This window comes from Pipra filicauda, unplaced genomic scaffold (genome assembly GCF_003945595.2).
Source record: "Pipra filicauda isolate LSUMZ 115617 unplaced genomic scaffold, ASM394559v2 scaffold72_size3293161_pilon, whole genome shotgun sequence".
NCBI classification, from domain to species: domain Eukaryota; kingdom Metazoa; phylum Chordata; class Aves; order Passeriformes; family Pipridae; genus Pipra; species Pipra filicauda.
In genome coordinates this window covers 3,052,582-3,069,011 of record NW_024104898.1, presented here as the reverse complement: position 1 = coordinate 3,069,011, position 16,430 = coordinate 3,052,582, and the positions used below count along the sequence as shown (strand labels likewise).

General features: G+C 35.3%; 1 protein-coding gene across 2 annotated transcripts in view; it reads right to left on the bottom strand.

Annotated features, from left to right (window-relative positions):
• The window catches only part of DNAH8 (dynein axonemal heavy chain 8), a 128,461-nt gene that overhangs the window by 81,709 nt on the left and 30,322 nt on the right, over positions 1-16,430 (bottom strand). For both annotated transcript variants that reach the window (XM_027735071.2, XM_027735072.2), the window contains exons 23-32: positions 15,368-15,483; positions 14,881-14,987; positions 13,852-13,912; positions 12,303-12,489; positions 10,541-10,734; positions 6,575-6,701; positions 4,483-4,718; positions 2,303-2,407; positions 1,200-1,313; positions 768-830 (exon numbers count right to left, since the gene is read on the bottom strand). In XM_027735071.2, coding sequence (XP_027590872.1) covers positions 768-830; positions 1,200-1,313; positions 2,303-2,407; positions 4,483-4,718; positions 6,575-6,701; positions 10,541-10,734; positions 12,303-12,489; positions 13,852-13,912; positions 14,881-14,987; positions 15,368-15,483 — 1,310 coding nt within the window. The remainder of the gene's footprint in view (positions 1-767; positions 831-1,199; positions 1,314-2,302; positions 2,408-4,482; positions 4,719-6,574; positions 6,702-10,540; positions 10,735-12,302; positions 12,490-13,851; positions 13,913-14,880; positions 14,988-15,367; positions 15,484-16,430) is intronic.

The window sequence follows — 16,430 nt, the reverse complement described above, 5'->3', positions numbered from 1 at the left end:
ATGAGATGTGAAATGAATTCCACATAACTGACAAAAAAAAAAAGAAAATATTTGTATCAAATGGTAAAGTATATAGCCTGAAGAAAAACACTAGAGTGTTAAAAATTTTTTTTCACAATTAGTATCCATAAGTACAAGGCATTCTCTTGGCAAAATAAGAAATACAGCAAATTCAAACAAAATCACTCAATTTTTGCTACGTATTAGGTGCACTAGAATATTTAAGCATCTTCTTTCAGTTACTCAGCGCTTTTCTCAAACTTAGAATTTACTTAATCCATACAATATATAAGACTGACAAAAATACTATTCAAGCTACTATAACTTGCAGAAAAAGGAAGAAGGATGAAAAATAATCAAAATCTCCTCATGGACCTGTGAACTGAGGTTCATAGTAAACAAATATCAAGTTGAAACACAACTATCTAATGGAAAATGTGATCTTTAAAAGAGTAAAAGATTGTCTCATATCTGCTTTGTAAATTGGCTTCTTTTCAGTAATTATCATGGTGTCATAACTGACTCTTCCATTTTCTACTGATTTTATTACTTCAAGTTTACAATTTCTGCTCAAAAACATGAAGAGTGAAGAAAGGCTATAGATCAATCAATCAATCCTTCCCATTAAGGGAAGCTTTGCATGAGAGAAACTATAGTTAACATAATATTACACAGAATATCCTAATTATAATTTGATAAACTTGTTATGATAAGCAATAACAAATCTAATTTTAATTATTTGGAAATTCAACAGTTTACTTTCTTACCTGAAAGAGCTGTAGCCTCTTACTGGCTTCCTGAGGTGGAATACTTGGAACCATGGGCCCTTCCTTTCAAATAAGCAATTTAAAAAATTTGAATATTAGTTCACAAAGTGACTGAAGTCCACTGTATATTTACAGGTAATCACAAAATACCTATTTTTTGTTAGCCAAATTCAAATCAAGCTATATATCTTGGTAATGCAATACTTAAAATGGTAAATCTAAGAAAAGATAACTTTTATGCAATTGAAAATTCTTTATCTTAATTAAACTCAAGAGGACTAGACTGTAACTTTTCATACTTTGTTATTGTGTTGAAAATAAAATACCCAGGCCGTGGCTGAGCAGAATAAAATTCTGGCAACCAAATACTGCAAACCAAAAATATTGAAAAATTAAGTACAAGTCTTACATGCAACTACTAACTTCATTTACCGTTTCATATGACGTTTCAAAGTTTGATACATCCTCCTGAAAAACTGCAACTGATTCTAGCAATTCAGTCTTAAATTTGGGCTGAACTCGAACCAACTCATCTTGAACTTCGGTCTGACATAGAAAAGATTAAAATCAAAGTTATTTCCATAAAAATCAGGAGCAGATATTTGAGTATATAACGCATATAAATCAAAACCATAAATAAAACACACCAAATTTTTGAACAAAAATTGAGTATTTGAAGCTAAATACATTTTTTCCTCTTATAGTGTTATGTATTTAATTTTTGAGAGTAAAGCTGAAGGAAAAAAAAACAACCACCTCAACCAAAAACCATAACAAAATCTCCATCTTTAAGGGAATGTGTTTCATTTCAAGGGGGTGACAAAAGAAAAAGGTCCTTATTCTCTTTCTTTCCTCCCTCTAAAACCACCCTCAAGCCCCAAAGTGTTAGAGTCATCTTCCTCATGGATGGCTTAGCCTTCTCTTTAACAACTTTCTTATACTTTGTTCAAAAGCTTGAGAGAAAGAACCAAGAACTGCACACAAATGTAAAACATACTCTCAAGTCCTTTCCTGAGCGATTAACCTGCAGGACAGGATGTACCTTGATGGGCTCAATGAAATATCTACTTATTCCTATCTAACCACTTACATTACCTAAAATAATAAAAATAGAGCTGTTGAGGGATATAAGGCTGTCCTAAGTGATAAAGGACAACCACCACTTATGGGTAAGGGCCCTGGCAGAGTATGCACTTCTTAAAAACAGGTAATCTAAGGGTAGTAAACTCCCTGGTCAGAGAAGAATGACACAAGAACTGGAAATGAAGGCGAGCAGAAGCACAGAGACACAATAAATTACTCATTTTCTTGCAGGTGTTAAACACATATCTAAAAGCTACAATAATATTTAAATATTAAAGATATGTATAAAAAAAATAGAAAATTAACATACTAATAGAAAGTATAGACCCTGGTGCACAACTGAGGCCAAAAGTGAGAAGTCAGAGAGCAGTGACAATTGGTCTCCGACTCTCATTTATAATCTGAAAACAAGCACATGAAGACAAATATACGGCATAATTTTATATACTTACAGCTAGAGTCTGTAATTGCTTGAAAGAATTTCTCATTGTATCAATGCCTTCTGATTCCTCTTTTGTAATCTCCAGTTTATATGTATTTAAAATGCCATAGGCTTCCTAGATGGAAAAATAAAACCTTAGGAATGATGCATTGGAAGTTCATTTGCAGGAAATAGATCAAATTTGTAAAACACATGTAAAAGGAAATCTGTTAATATATTTCAGGCATTTTTTAAAAATAAGGATGATGAATGAAGAACTAGGGAACAACAGCAAAAAAATATTTCTTCAAAGATTTCTTGGCTAGAATACTAGGAAAACATATACAAACAAAATAAATTTAATATTAGAAAATATAAAACTTTATCCTCTCTATGGTATTTTTATTCCACTTATTCAAATTCCACATGAATGTAGATTTTAATGAATTTTTTCAAACTTCGAATAATTGTGCACACCAAGTTACGCATTTATAAAAGTTTTGCCATATCGTCTATAAAATCTTTGTTTCTAAGTTTGCCACACTGTCAAATACCTGCATATGTATCTGAAACTGAATGAACCTTTCTTATTTCTTGTTCTCATTCACAGTTTGTTTGCATATCTTCTGCTTTATTATCCTCCTCCTACACACATTGCATTATTTAAAAATTAATTCATTTTCATACTTTATTCAACTTTTGCTGGACTCACTCCAGTATGCCAATGTCTGTCTCGTATTGGGAAGCCCAGCACTGGACACAGCACTCCAGATAAGTCTCATATCCTGGAGCAGAGGGAATCATGCCCCTCCATCTGTTGGCAACATAACTTGTAATACAGTCCAGGAGACCCTCAAGCACTTTTGTTGCAAGGGCACTTTTCTGGCTTACATTCAACTGGGTGTACACCAAGAAACTCAATTCTTTTACTGCAAAACCTAATTTCTACCCAGGCTGCACTGGTATCTAGGGTTATTCTTCTCCTGGAGATGGAGAAAAAAAGACCTAGGAGCAACTTGTTAACTTGGCTAACCCTACTGACATTTATGGGACTCATTACATTAATATAGAAAGGGAGTAAATGTTTGCAAGATAATTTAGAATATAAGTGGTTTGGGAAAGAATATTATCCTAAATATTCATCTCAAATTGGCAGAAGCACAATAATAATAATAATAAACAAGAATGTTAATACTGCTTAATTTTTTATACCTTTTGTTTATTTATTTTAAAAGTTTGCATGATTTTCTACACATGTAAAACCTGACAAGTAAACAGTGCTGATCTCAGTTCCTTTAGCTTGCTTTATTTAACATCTAAGAAATAACATTTAATAGATCTGAATACTACTTTAAATATTTAAATTATTGTTCAGGTTCTTCTTTTACTTGTTTAACCTCTATGTCTTTTGGATCACAAAACTGATTGTTTTATAAAGACCACCACATAAATTGTTAAGACAAACCCACTTTCATATCATAAAACTAATAAAAGAGATCGCTGAAAGTCCTTTTCAGTATCATGTTAATAGAACAGTCTTCAAGAAAGAAAATGTTACTATAGAGCAATAAAATTTCTTCTCCAAAATGTGGATGAAAAATGTCAATAAGTTGACTGCTTCAGAGCATGATAATAAATAACAAGTACATAGAAAACTTAATAAGCTTCTTTTAGCTTCTTTCTTATAGAGAAAACTAAAAAAATGTTGCAAGATTTTGACAGCATACAATGATATGTGACACCATAAATATTCTCTGGCTATATTTCAAGGGGTAGATGATCAAGATGTTTGTTTACAGACAGAAAAGTTAAGAAGAGGATTAAGGCTAATGGAAAAACACTCAGCAAAAGAGAGAAAATTGCTCCCTCGTCTTGTGCTCTCATCTTATTTCTGTATGTTGTCTCCTAGATTGCATTTATATTAAAATTTATTTGAGAGAGAATAGTTTTTTATGTTTTTTATTAACACAGTATCTAGCAAATTATCTAATATTGATTCATAATATAAAATAAAAGTAACAACAAAAATAATACTTTGTTACCCATCTTCAGCCTAGTTCCTTCAAGACAGTAAATTCACTGTTAGAGTTCTCACATAATCTGAGCTTGTGACACCTAATCTATATTATCAAATATTAATAATTGTAATAATAATAATGGATGAGATATATAAAATAATATTTATTCAATGAAAAAATTACGTCATCTTACTTCAATAGGTCCCAGGGACATATCCATGTCTATTTTATTTTCTTGTACTTTAGCTAAAGCTTCCATTGCTAATCTGACATCATCTAAGGTACGCAGAGGTTGAGACAATTTATTTATGTATTCAGTCATGAACGACATCATGTCTGTCAATTTCTTTTTGTACTGCTCATTTAAATAACGACAGAGAAGCATTTTCCAGGCTTTGGCTTCAATTGCTAAAGCTGTTTTCAGTGGTCCTGATTTAAAAAAAAAAAAAAATGCAATCCAGATCTTAATTTTTTTCTGTTAAAAAAGCCCACATCATCACATATGGTTGTTTAACAGCAATAAGAAAAAAGCAGACAAGAAATCCAATTACAGCATTTTAAAAGTTTCAAAGCAATTCTAACTATAATGAAATATATTTTTCTGTTGTGTTGTTGTATACTATGGTAGGCGTAAAAAATGCTGGTAAACTAACGGAATACATAAAGAAGATGAATAAAGAACAGGATGCCTACTTAGTAATGTGGATTTTCAGAGAATACCTTTGATATATATTAACCAAATGCATAAAGATTGGTGGTATTTAAATGGCTTATACTCATTGAGGAGGTGGCATCTTGGGATTTCAATATTGGGATTTGGAATAGTTCACAGCTAAAACTGTAAGGTGACAGATCAGATGCAGTTAATATATAAACACAAACCAACAATGAAGGGACAGAAAAGTCAATCACTGGCACTCTAACTTATTAACAGAATAAATTAGGATTTTAATAGGCAGTGTTTTGTACTGTGATAAAAGAAAGCAAAACATACTAACAGCACAAAAAGTTTCTGCTCACAAAACAAATTTTACAGCAGATACAGATTCTTCTTTAATAATATGGCTATTAACATTAAGAGATGATTCCTGAAGGCCACAGGTAATTCAAGAAAAGTACTGTACCCTTTCAGAAGTTAGAGTCTGTAAATCACAATAAATCAATTCCCAAATCTAGCAGTTTTGGAAACAAGAAACAGTCCAAGAAACTAACTGGACTGCCTCAGATTGTAAAAACATTTAATAACCTTGTTCCTTAATCTAGAGGATTTGGCTCCCTCTGATGCAGTGGTCACAGATGAGGGAGTACTGTGACCATCAACAAAATCCATATAATTTTGTATACATTGGTTATTACCACTCTTGTTCACTCAATAACAGGCAGAAAGTGTTTTCTAGAGTGGTTTCATTAAGAAGAAACTGTATCCAAGACCTGCATAAGGATATGTAGTCAGCAGTTTGACATTTTTGCCTATTCACTGAAAGAAATAGGGTCACACCACCAAGATCCTGAAATGAACTCTAGTCTTCAAAAATAGGCAGCTTCTGCTTCTCTGATGTGCACTGAAGACAAATTTTAGTTTATTTCTTAATCTAATCAAACAGATCTGTGAGAAAAAAAGGTTGCTCATTAGAAATGTGGCCAACTGATATTTTGAAAGGGACACGTTTTTTTCTTGTCCGTAGGTATCAACCAGAGAGTTGGTCCAGAGTAGACATGTTAGCCCTGCAAGGTGAGAGGCCTAAGTGTCATTCAAATCCTTAACACAAACAGCTATGCCATAGCATAAACAGCTTAATTGAGAATAATGATGTTCTGAGAGCTAGAGATACTAAACATGGGAATGGCTAAGTAGCCATATCTCCTGCTGAAACACACACTGAAAGTGAAAAAGATTCTAACGCAGTTATGGGCTAGTCTTTCACCGATACCAAAGAAGATGCTTTATTCTTTCAATGCTCTTGAGAAGCACTGACTGACCTGGTGCCAGAGAGGAGTGCCAGGGAGGATTAAATTAGTGTCAGTACATACTCGTTAATTCTTTGGCAAGCCTCCATAACAACTTCACAGCCATGACAGAAGTTACTGTCCATATTTACACTCCAAAGAAAAGGCAAGGGGAATAGAGGCTTTTTTCAAGTCAGATAGTCAGTGAGGTCTCTTCAGTGATTTCTATTCATATTGAAATATATATATATATATTTGTACTCATATTTACAAGAATAAACCAAATAACATGACTATTTTACTCATTATCTTACTGTACATACTAAGATATGTCATACCTGTATGCAATTCAATTGGACCAAGAAGAATAATGGGTTTTAAACTTGCCATCTCTTGCTGAAACGTATTATAGTGAAGTATTTCTTCTTTAATTTCAGAGAGAGTGGGAGAGCTAGCCAAAAATTCCTGCATGTAGTTTAAAATGTCAGTCAAAAAATGTCCTTTTTCATATTTCTGATAACACATGTTGCAACTGTTATTCAGCAATTACTGAAAATGTATACCAATATTATACCTGCTTTTAGCCTTCTGTAGCCTTGCTAACATAGTAAAATACATGTTTACCATTTTTTCTGTCAGTAACTCTCAAGCTTGTTCAGAAATTTCAATCAAATTTAACAGAGAAACAGATATCCAGGACATATTAAGTGCCTACTGGTTTTGTGAAAACAAGTGACAAAACAGAGACCAAAAAATACGTGCCCACACTTACAGAAAGACTACCTCATTAGCCCAATTATGTGTAAAACAATCACAAAAAAATACATCTTCTAGGCAGTTCCATGAGCAGAACTCAAGCGCAGAAAAGTTTTGCGATTCTGAGAAGCTGCATTTCAGAAATGTTACTCAGGCCCTCTATTGATTATGCTTACATTGGCATGGGCAAGTAATAAATGTTGAAACCTTTTTTCCACTTCTACTCTTCTGTCTGAGAGTACTCGGACAGGCAGTGGAAGAGTTAGCATAGTGGTAAAGGAAGAATGCAGAAATTAGAGGACATGTATATGAAAATTAACTGCCTTATTCAAGCTTTCACTGTAGCAGTATCTTTTTCTTCAGTAGTAACTAGATCAAATGAATAGTATTTATTTGATTAGACTTAAAATTCTAGAGCAGATTTTCAGCTCTATATATAAAGTGGTGGTTTTTAGCCCACATAAACTGCTTAAGTTGCACTGAGACAAACAAAAGAGGGCAGTGCTCCCGTATTAAACAAAATTATGTGATATGTATATATAGTGAAGCCTGTTAAATAGAAAAGATAAGAACAGAAAACTCTATTAAGTCAAGGTTAAATAAAGACTATATAGAAGACAACTTTCTTCTCCTGAATACCTAAATTCAAATTCTTAATTAAAACTTTATTGTAGAAGAACAGCGTGAAATACTCTGAAGCAGAAGTCAAACCTCCAATTCCTGGAAACTAATTTTTTGTTGCTGTAGCACATGCAAAATATTTCCATTATACCTGAGGATTCAACTAACAGTTCAAACAACCAAGAGTTGCATAGAGGATTCTTGCTGGAATATAGAATGCAGAAGCCACCTCCTAAAATAACTACAGGAAGACTGGTGAATAAAATGTTTATAAACTCAAAGTAAATGCTTTCCATAGATAAAAGTGAACACCTATCAGCACTGATGCTGTGGGAATTTCTATGAGTTGTAATATAGAATCACAGAATGTTTTGAGTGTGAATCATCTAGTTTCAACTCCCTGGACATGGGTAGGGACATCTTCCACTAGACCAGGTTGCTCAAAGCCCCCTCTAACCTGGTCTTCCAAGGATGAGGAAATGCACAATTTCTCTGGACAACCTGTTTCAGTGCCTCACCATTCTCTCAGTTTAAAGGCATTCCCGTTTGTCCCATCACTCCATGCCCTTCTAAAAAGCCCCTCTACATCTCTATTGTCACCCGTTTTAGGTACTGGAAGGTGCTATAAGGTCTCCCTGGAACCTTCTCTTCTCCAGGCTGAACAACAGCAGCTCTTTCATAGGAGAGGTCCTTCACCCTCTGATCAACTTAGTGGCCTCCTCTGGACTTGCTCCAGCAGGTCTCTCTTATGTTAGGGGCCCCAGAGCTGGATGCAGTACTCAGGTGAGGTCTCACAAGAGTGGGGCAGAGGGGCAGAATAACCTCCCTCAACCTGCTGGTCACACTGCTTTTGATACAGCCCAGGATACTGTTGGCTTTCTGGGCTGCAACTGCATATTGCCAAGTCATGCTGAGCTTCTCATGAACCAACACCCCAAAGTCCTTCTCCCCAAGGCTGCCCTTGATCCATTCTCCACCCAAACTGTATACTTGTGCTTGGGATTCCCCCAGCCCATGTGCAGGATCTTACACTTGGCCTTGTTGAACTTCATGAGGTTCACACAGGCTCACCTTTCAAGCTGTCACTGTCCCTCTGCATGACATCCCTTCTCTCCAATATGTAAACTGCACCACACAGCTTGGTGTCATCAGCAAACTTGCTGAGGGTGCACTCGATCCCACTGTCCATGTTGCTGACAAAGATGTTAAACACTGCTGGTCCCAGTACTGAGCCCTCAGGAATGTCACTCGTCACTGGTGGCTGCTTGCACATTGAGCCATTGACTATACCTTTTTGAGTGCCACCACTTAGCCAATTCATTACCAACAGAGTGGTTCATATATCAAAACTGTGTCTTCAATTTAGAGACACAGATTTCATGCGGCACCATGTGAAATGCTTTGCACAAGTCCAAGTAGGTGATGTCAGTTGCTCTTCCATTATCCACCAATACTGTAACCCCATCATAGAAGGCCACCAAATTTGTCTGGCATGATTTGCCCCTAGTGAAGCCATGCTGGCTGTCACAAATGACCTCCACATTTTTCATGTGCCTTAGCATAGCTTCCAGGAGGATCTGCTCCATGATCTTGCAGGGCACAGAGGTGAGACTAACTGCCTCGGAGTTCCCCAGGTCTTCTTTTTTCTTTTTAAAAATGGGTATTATGTTTCTCCTTTTCCAGTCAGTGGGAACTTCATGAGATTGCCATGACTTCTCAAATTTGATGGATAGTGGCCTGTCTACTTTCTGGCCCAGTTCCCTCAGGACTCAAGGATGCATCTTGTCAGGTCCCATGGACCTATGCGCCTTAGATGTTTTAGAACCTGATATACCCCTACAGTGTGCAGTTCTTCATTCACCCAGTCCCTCCCTGCTTTCACTTTCTTCACCTTGGTGGTATGGCTGGAGCACTTGCCAGTGAAGATGAATTGACTTGAGTACTTCAGCCTTCTTCATGTCCCAGGTAACAACATCTCCCGTTTCCTTTGGAGAGGGCCCACACTTTCCCTAGTCTTCCTTTTGTGATTGACACACTTATAGAAGCTTTTCTTATCGCCCTTGATGTCCCTGGCCAGATTTAATACTATCAGGGCTTTAGCCTTTCTAATCTGATCCCTGGTTGATTGGACAGTTTCTCTGTATTCCTCCCAGGCTACCTGTTCTTGCTTCCATACTCTGTAGGCTTCCTTTTTGTGTCTGAGTTTGAGTCCACACTTGTCAAACGTGTAAGTGCTATGACAGAGAAAGTATGGTGCCCTGAAGCAATTGCTTCACATAAAAACGGGGGTATTGTAGGGAATTGGCTAGGAGGACAAGGGCATATGGATATAGCTAAAGCTATGGACGAGCTGTTAGAATATAGAAACATGGCTTGCCTAGGCCAGTGGGAAAATCTGAGATAGCAAAGCTACAGTGTCTTTGTACGTGCTAGTTGGCTGGTAAACAGGACGCTGTGATTAGCAAAACAAAAGCAACTGAGAGCCACCTGTGTCGACAAAAGGAGGGAGTAAAAGGCGGAATCAACATTTAAGCCAGAGCCAATAATGAGCTTAGCTTTTGCAATATGTATGAGCTAATTATAAAGCATATATTAAGCTGTTAGCAATGATCAATAAAAGAAACTTGTTGATTCTCATATTGAGTGTCACTCTCTTCCCTCGCGACACACACTAACCTCCTGGCACTTTTGCCTGACTTTCTCTTCATCAGGATGAAGAGGATGAGCTTGGAGGAGGTGATCCTTCCCTCCAGTGCTTTATCCCATGGTACTCTACCAAGCAGATCCCTAAAAGAGCCAAAGTCTGCTCTCCTGAAGTCCAGGGTACTGAGCTTCCTGTGCACCCTCCTCACTGCCCTAAAGATTTCTGATTTCAAAATAGAAGATTAATGAAGAATAGTTCTGTAGGTGATCATCGTTAAACTCACCTGAATTTTGGCCTCTTTATCTTCTGTCCATAGGACCTTATATTTCTCAAAGTACTGCAGAACTTCAATAGCCATTTCTTTCATAGGATTCACAGAAGAAGAGAGGAGCACAACTAATTTAGTGATAGCTTCATGTTCTGCAACACCTCCGTGAAAATTCTTTAGCTTTCTGACTTGCGCATCTTCAGTTCCTTCTGTAAAATAAAATTATATATACATCGACGAACTGTTAACAGTCTGACTAGAATTCTCTTTAAACCTATGCATACCAAGTTAAGCAATGATGCTCTTCAATAACTCTGAATATCCTCCTTCAAACATCTGTCTGACTGCTTAATATGAAAGTACCAGCTGCTATTTCACACCAGGTTCTATACAGCTAGAGCAAATTCAGTCTAAAATGAAGGTTTGCAAAAAGAAAGAAAATAGTCTTCTTCATTCACAAATTTCATTTTCTTCACTGTAATTTAATTTTAAATGGAACATAAAGGCCTCCTAAACTTTCCAAGTTATTTAATAATTTTTTTTAAATTCCTATATATAAAGCTTTTAAATTGTATATACCCCTTAAAGCAGTGTAAGCCTCTTGAACTCTTTGATGAATTGCTGAGACAATCAGGGTCAATATAGAAATGGATAGTATTGAGATCTAATGAGCTACTTCTGTCATAACAATGCCTGAGCATTTTGAAGCAGACTTCAGAGAACAGAGAAGAAAAATCCACTCTTCCCACCACAAACATTGTTTAATGAGGGGGATTTAAGGCAACTCCAAATTCTCTTTTACTCTGAAGACCTTTTCTGGGGTATACTCAATGGAAACAATCTCAGATTGATCCATCATTACCAGTGTACTCCATAAATCTCATTGCCCAAACATTAACATACATCCCCAGGTGTTGCTGACGTGTAATTAAAGGTGATGAAAATGGTTATTTGCTGATGTTATATTTTGGCACAGCAGAGGCAAAAACTATGACTGTCTGATGAGGATTGTTTCCTGCCACCCTGCTTGAAACCCATTTAAAGAGGTTAAAATAACACAAGACACATCAGAAGAAATATAAAGTTCCAGTTCCAGACTGTCAAAAAGAAAAACTTTCCTAGATGTTACAGATTTTCCAAAGGAATCACAACAAAGTTATAACTATATTGCAGATCACTGGCTCAGCCAAACAGCTAAGAGAACCCAATGCTAAAAATATATTTAGGCTTTTATGGATGCTTTCAAAGCATATGGAGAAATGCTTAGAAACAATATAAGGAATAAAGTATTTCACTAAAATGGATGCAGGTCTATCTTCAGTTTGACTATTTACATGAAAACACATTTGAGGTGTTTTATAATCCAGTCTAGGAACACATACTGCAATTAAAATCTTTACAGAAATCTACTGATTGAACTAGCTCTTATTCCATCTCCATATTTCGATGGCAGCTTGTCTAAAATCATTGTTTATGGTTTCAGCCATATCATTATGGCTACATTAAGTAGAGGATTCAGATCTAGCTAGCATTTTTCAAAGATTTTTCTGCTTATTGTTTCTCAGAGTTTTAACATTTCCATAAGCCTGAAATACAGGTTGAACAATAGAGCTAATTAAATCAAAATAAATCAAAATAAATCAAAAAAAGTAATGCAAAATAATCCACAGTTGGCTGCTTTGAAGAAAAACTAGCTTATTTACAAATATTTATATTTATATATGGTGTTCTTACTAAAGTAAAAAGTTGAAAGAAGTAAAAAAAAACCCACACTTACTTTCACCTCTTTTAGCCTTTTTTCCTGGCAATCCAGAAGATGCTTGCTCTGTACCTGGTTCTGGTTTTAAAATAGATTTTTGCAAATGTCTCTGTCCCCACTGAGCAACTCCACGACTTACTTCCAGTATTAAATGAATCATGCGATTGATGGCTTGCTGTATGTCATCTAAACTGGGAACGATTTCCTATTTAAAACAGTTAAAGTATTGTTGAAATAAATGAAACTGATTGGCATTTTTGAGACCTCAGTTCTTCTTCACTCATAGTGAATTGCGGAGCTTAGCCCAGAAGAGAAGCTGGAAAATGTAACTTTAACAGGCTGTCTGGCCTGAGCATTTCTTGTTAAACTTCAGAAGAATGATCAATCTTGTGATTTGATCAATCCCCGAATACAGTCCTTAAAACAACATCCTATTGCTTTCATGTTCAATTCATCACTTTAAAATGATGGAATCCATGAAAGTGTTCAGAACTGGGATATGAACTAATTAAAAGTGACTCTGATGACCTATAAATCACTTTCACAGATTGAGCAGTTGCATACATAAAAGCAAGGTTCTTGCAAAATCATATTATCATTAGCAAAGTGGTATTTTACCCAGCATTACTGCCCTGGATCAGCCACACATTTGAGAACTGGAAAGAAAGATAGATGTACTTCCTTAGTGGGTAGAGCTTAGAGCCTTATGCTTCTACAAATATCAACAAGGTAAATATTCTACACTTGGACAGAACTTACCTATCATGTGTACACACAAACACACAATGTGAATGTACAACAGAATGCCAGTATAAACACCAGTTCATTGTCAAAGGAATATCACCTTAGAAGAGAACCTTTCTTTCATTATCATTTCATTAATATAAAACTTTTAATCTTTACAAGACATTTGTATAATATTAAGTTACCTTCTCATATATAAAATAAAAGAAACACCATACATACTGCTGACACATAGTTACTTTCCTCTATAGAAGGAAATCAAATTAATGTTTTAGTTCTTTGCAATCAAGCTGCCTTTTTGTCCTCGGCACATAGAAATCCACAGAAATCCATAGAAATTCTATTTTTTGGTTTTGAATCTTCTAATTTTTGTTCAGTGTTCCTCATTCTGGTCATCTAAGTTCCTATTTAGGTTACTAAAGCCAAAATGAGTAAAGATAATATTCATTATTGCAATTCAACAAAGGATTTAGATCACACAAGTAACAGTTAAAATAAATAAAATAAAAAAGGAAGATGAAGGATCTATTTCTGGAATGCAACTGCTACATGTAATCATTCTGGAAAGAACACTGATGAACAGATTGCAATATAATTGCTAAACCACACAAGAACAGTAAAAGGCCAGTATGATGGAGGCAGAAGCCAGAACACTGTGGAACTGTGAGCACATTTCCTCAGTTAGTGCACTGAAAAACCTGAGCAACTGTTCTTGGAACAGATGCTGGTTCAGCAGAAGCGTGCCCACATCCTGCACTTGGGCAAATGAAGAGATAACTTAAATACAATGTATTTTACCTTATCTATATGATTTATAACTTACCAGATTGGGAATAGCAAGGTGTACTTCTGCTTTTATAAAAGGAGTGACCTCTTCAGGTTTGCTTGGATGAACAGAAAAATTTGTTGTCTTGATGAAAATAATTTTGGAACATATAAACACTTCACAATAAAACCTCCTCAAATTACCTGAGAAATATAATTTTGACTACCTTTTCAGGGCAAACCCACATAGAGAATTTTCACATTATATTATGTAGTATTTGACAAAACTTACAGAAGCCTCTTGTCTAAAGGATAAGGATAATAACCAGAGCTCCACCATTCAGACAAAGGTTAGCTTGAATCCAGCCATTGCTTTCAGAATTTTTATTCAGAATATTTTCTTATTCTGGATTTTAATCTCTCAGTTTCAGAATGATGGAACTCTGCCATTGCTTTAAATAGGGCATAGGAAGGTCTCCCTATCATTTCATGCAACAATGTATCACGAGTAAATTTGCCCCACTACATTTTAGATAAATACTCAACAGAACAGAAAAATATTTTTGAAACACAACAAGCTAGTGCAAAATGATAAATACATGTTCTTAACCTATTCAAAACCAAAACTAAAGCCTAAAATCAAAAAGTATAATTTAAAATGCTGTGATATGACATGGTGAAATAAGAAAGGATCCAACAACATGATACAGTAGACAAATATAAAGGAAACAACAAAAAAAATCCTACTGACTTCAATAAGATCAGGATTTCAATACAATTTCTATGAAAGATATCCTCAGAAGACAAAAATGTAATTCAGGCTTTAACACATGTTAATGACAAAACATCACAAACTTCATTTGCTTAAAATAGATTCTCTTAATAAAACTCTAAGTAGGCTTTTCAATCTACAATATATGTTATACTGAAGCAATGCCGTCTCTGAAGTTTATGCCCATTTGAGCAGAGAAGTATCTATAGAGATTATACTGAATATGGGAGAAGGACTTTGTATGGATCTTGCCATTATCATGAAGACTTCATAAAGAGTGCATACTATTGAAGGAATCTTCCATTTGCAACTTACTCGGAAACACTTATTCTTTTTTTAATACTAGCCAAAGACAGCCGGGTCGCCTTCTGGAGGCTGAATAGCAGCCGGCGAGTGAAATAGGCAAGTAAGTCTTTACAACTCTGCAATAAATAAACCACACATTATTTAGGACTGTGTTCAGAGAGAAGCCTGAAGATTATTTCAAAGATTTTTAAGTCAAACACAGGAAAGCCCATGTTATGTCTTAGGAACAATATCCTCTCCAAACTTTTACCTTTACCGCTCACATATAAAGAATTTGTTTAATAAAGGTGTTAATTGGAATAACACGCAATATACTTCTGAAAGCTAAAATCCATCTTAAACTCACTTTTTAGGAAACCTATTTCATCACTTTTACATTATGTTTGATGCTGTCAATGTGATATCTTTCTGTAACATAGATATACAACTATCAAAACTCAAGATACTTAAAAATCAGATCAGTTTGAAAAATAATTTCCTTATTTTTAGAAAATACCTTTTTAAACTCTTCCTCTTTTTCATTGACCTTGCTATCTTCACTAGGAGGTGCTTCAGGAGTGCTTTTTTCTTTCTCCTTTTCATTATTTTCAAATGCTAAACGTTTTTCTTTTGCTGAAAATGAAAAAAAAAATTTTTGTTAACTGCACGTTGTGTTTTACTTCAAAGCATGTTGTCCCCTCTTTAGAGGCAAAATAATATTGACTTTTATTTTAGTAGTACCTGGATTGCCAAAAATAGGGTTTATTTCACAACATTTTTTCACACCAGGAATCTGGTTAAGAGTCCAGCCTGTAAGCCTTAGCCTAACAATCACCATGCACTACCAATCTGTTATTAAAGATAGATAGGCAGACATGGATATATCAGTGAAAATGACAAAAAAAAATCAAAATCAATATAAACAATTTAACAAAAGACAGAGAAGTATCTTTGCATCAGGTTTTTCTGTTTGCATACTATTGAACTACCTGGAGTATTTTGACTGTGACTATGCCTCTATACCTGGAGAAATTTGAAGCCATAAGGAAAAAAAAAACCTATGTAAGAAAAGAGCTCCATTTCTGATTAATGCTCAGAATAAATTTTCTTAAGAACAGAATATTTTTTCCAACTATACACTCTTCCTCCTATAAGAGTACAGGACCTTCTGAAATCTTTGTAACATACCCCAAAGGAGTGGGAACCAGCCATATATATGCTAGCAATTGACTATACTGATTTAAACTGACCAGCCAGCAAAGCACTGGTATTTGAGATACAATTCTACTGTGGCAAAAAAGTGAAAAAGAAAGGGATGGTACTAAATACCTGACATAACTGAGAAGAGAGGAACACTGTATTTCACTTACAGCAGAGGGGAGAGATGGGGGAAAAGGTTATAATGAGTGACTGAAAGAAATGGAACTTCAATGTTCTTCGTCTAGAGCAAATTCCTTGGTAATCTATACAGAAGGACAGAGTTTAATTCTAGAAATACCACCAAAACTGAATTATCTCTATATTTCATGGCCCAGTGATTTAGTTTAACAGTAGTGAGTAAATGAAGGCAAAACTGTGAC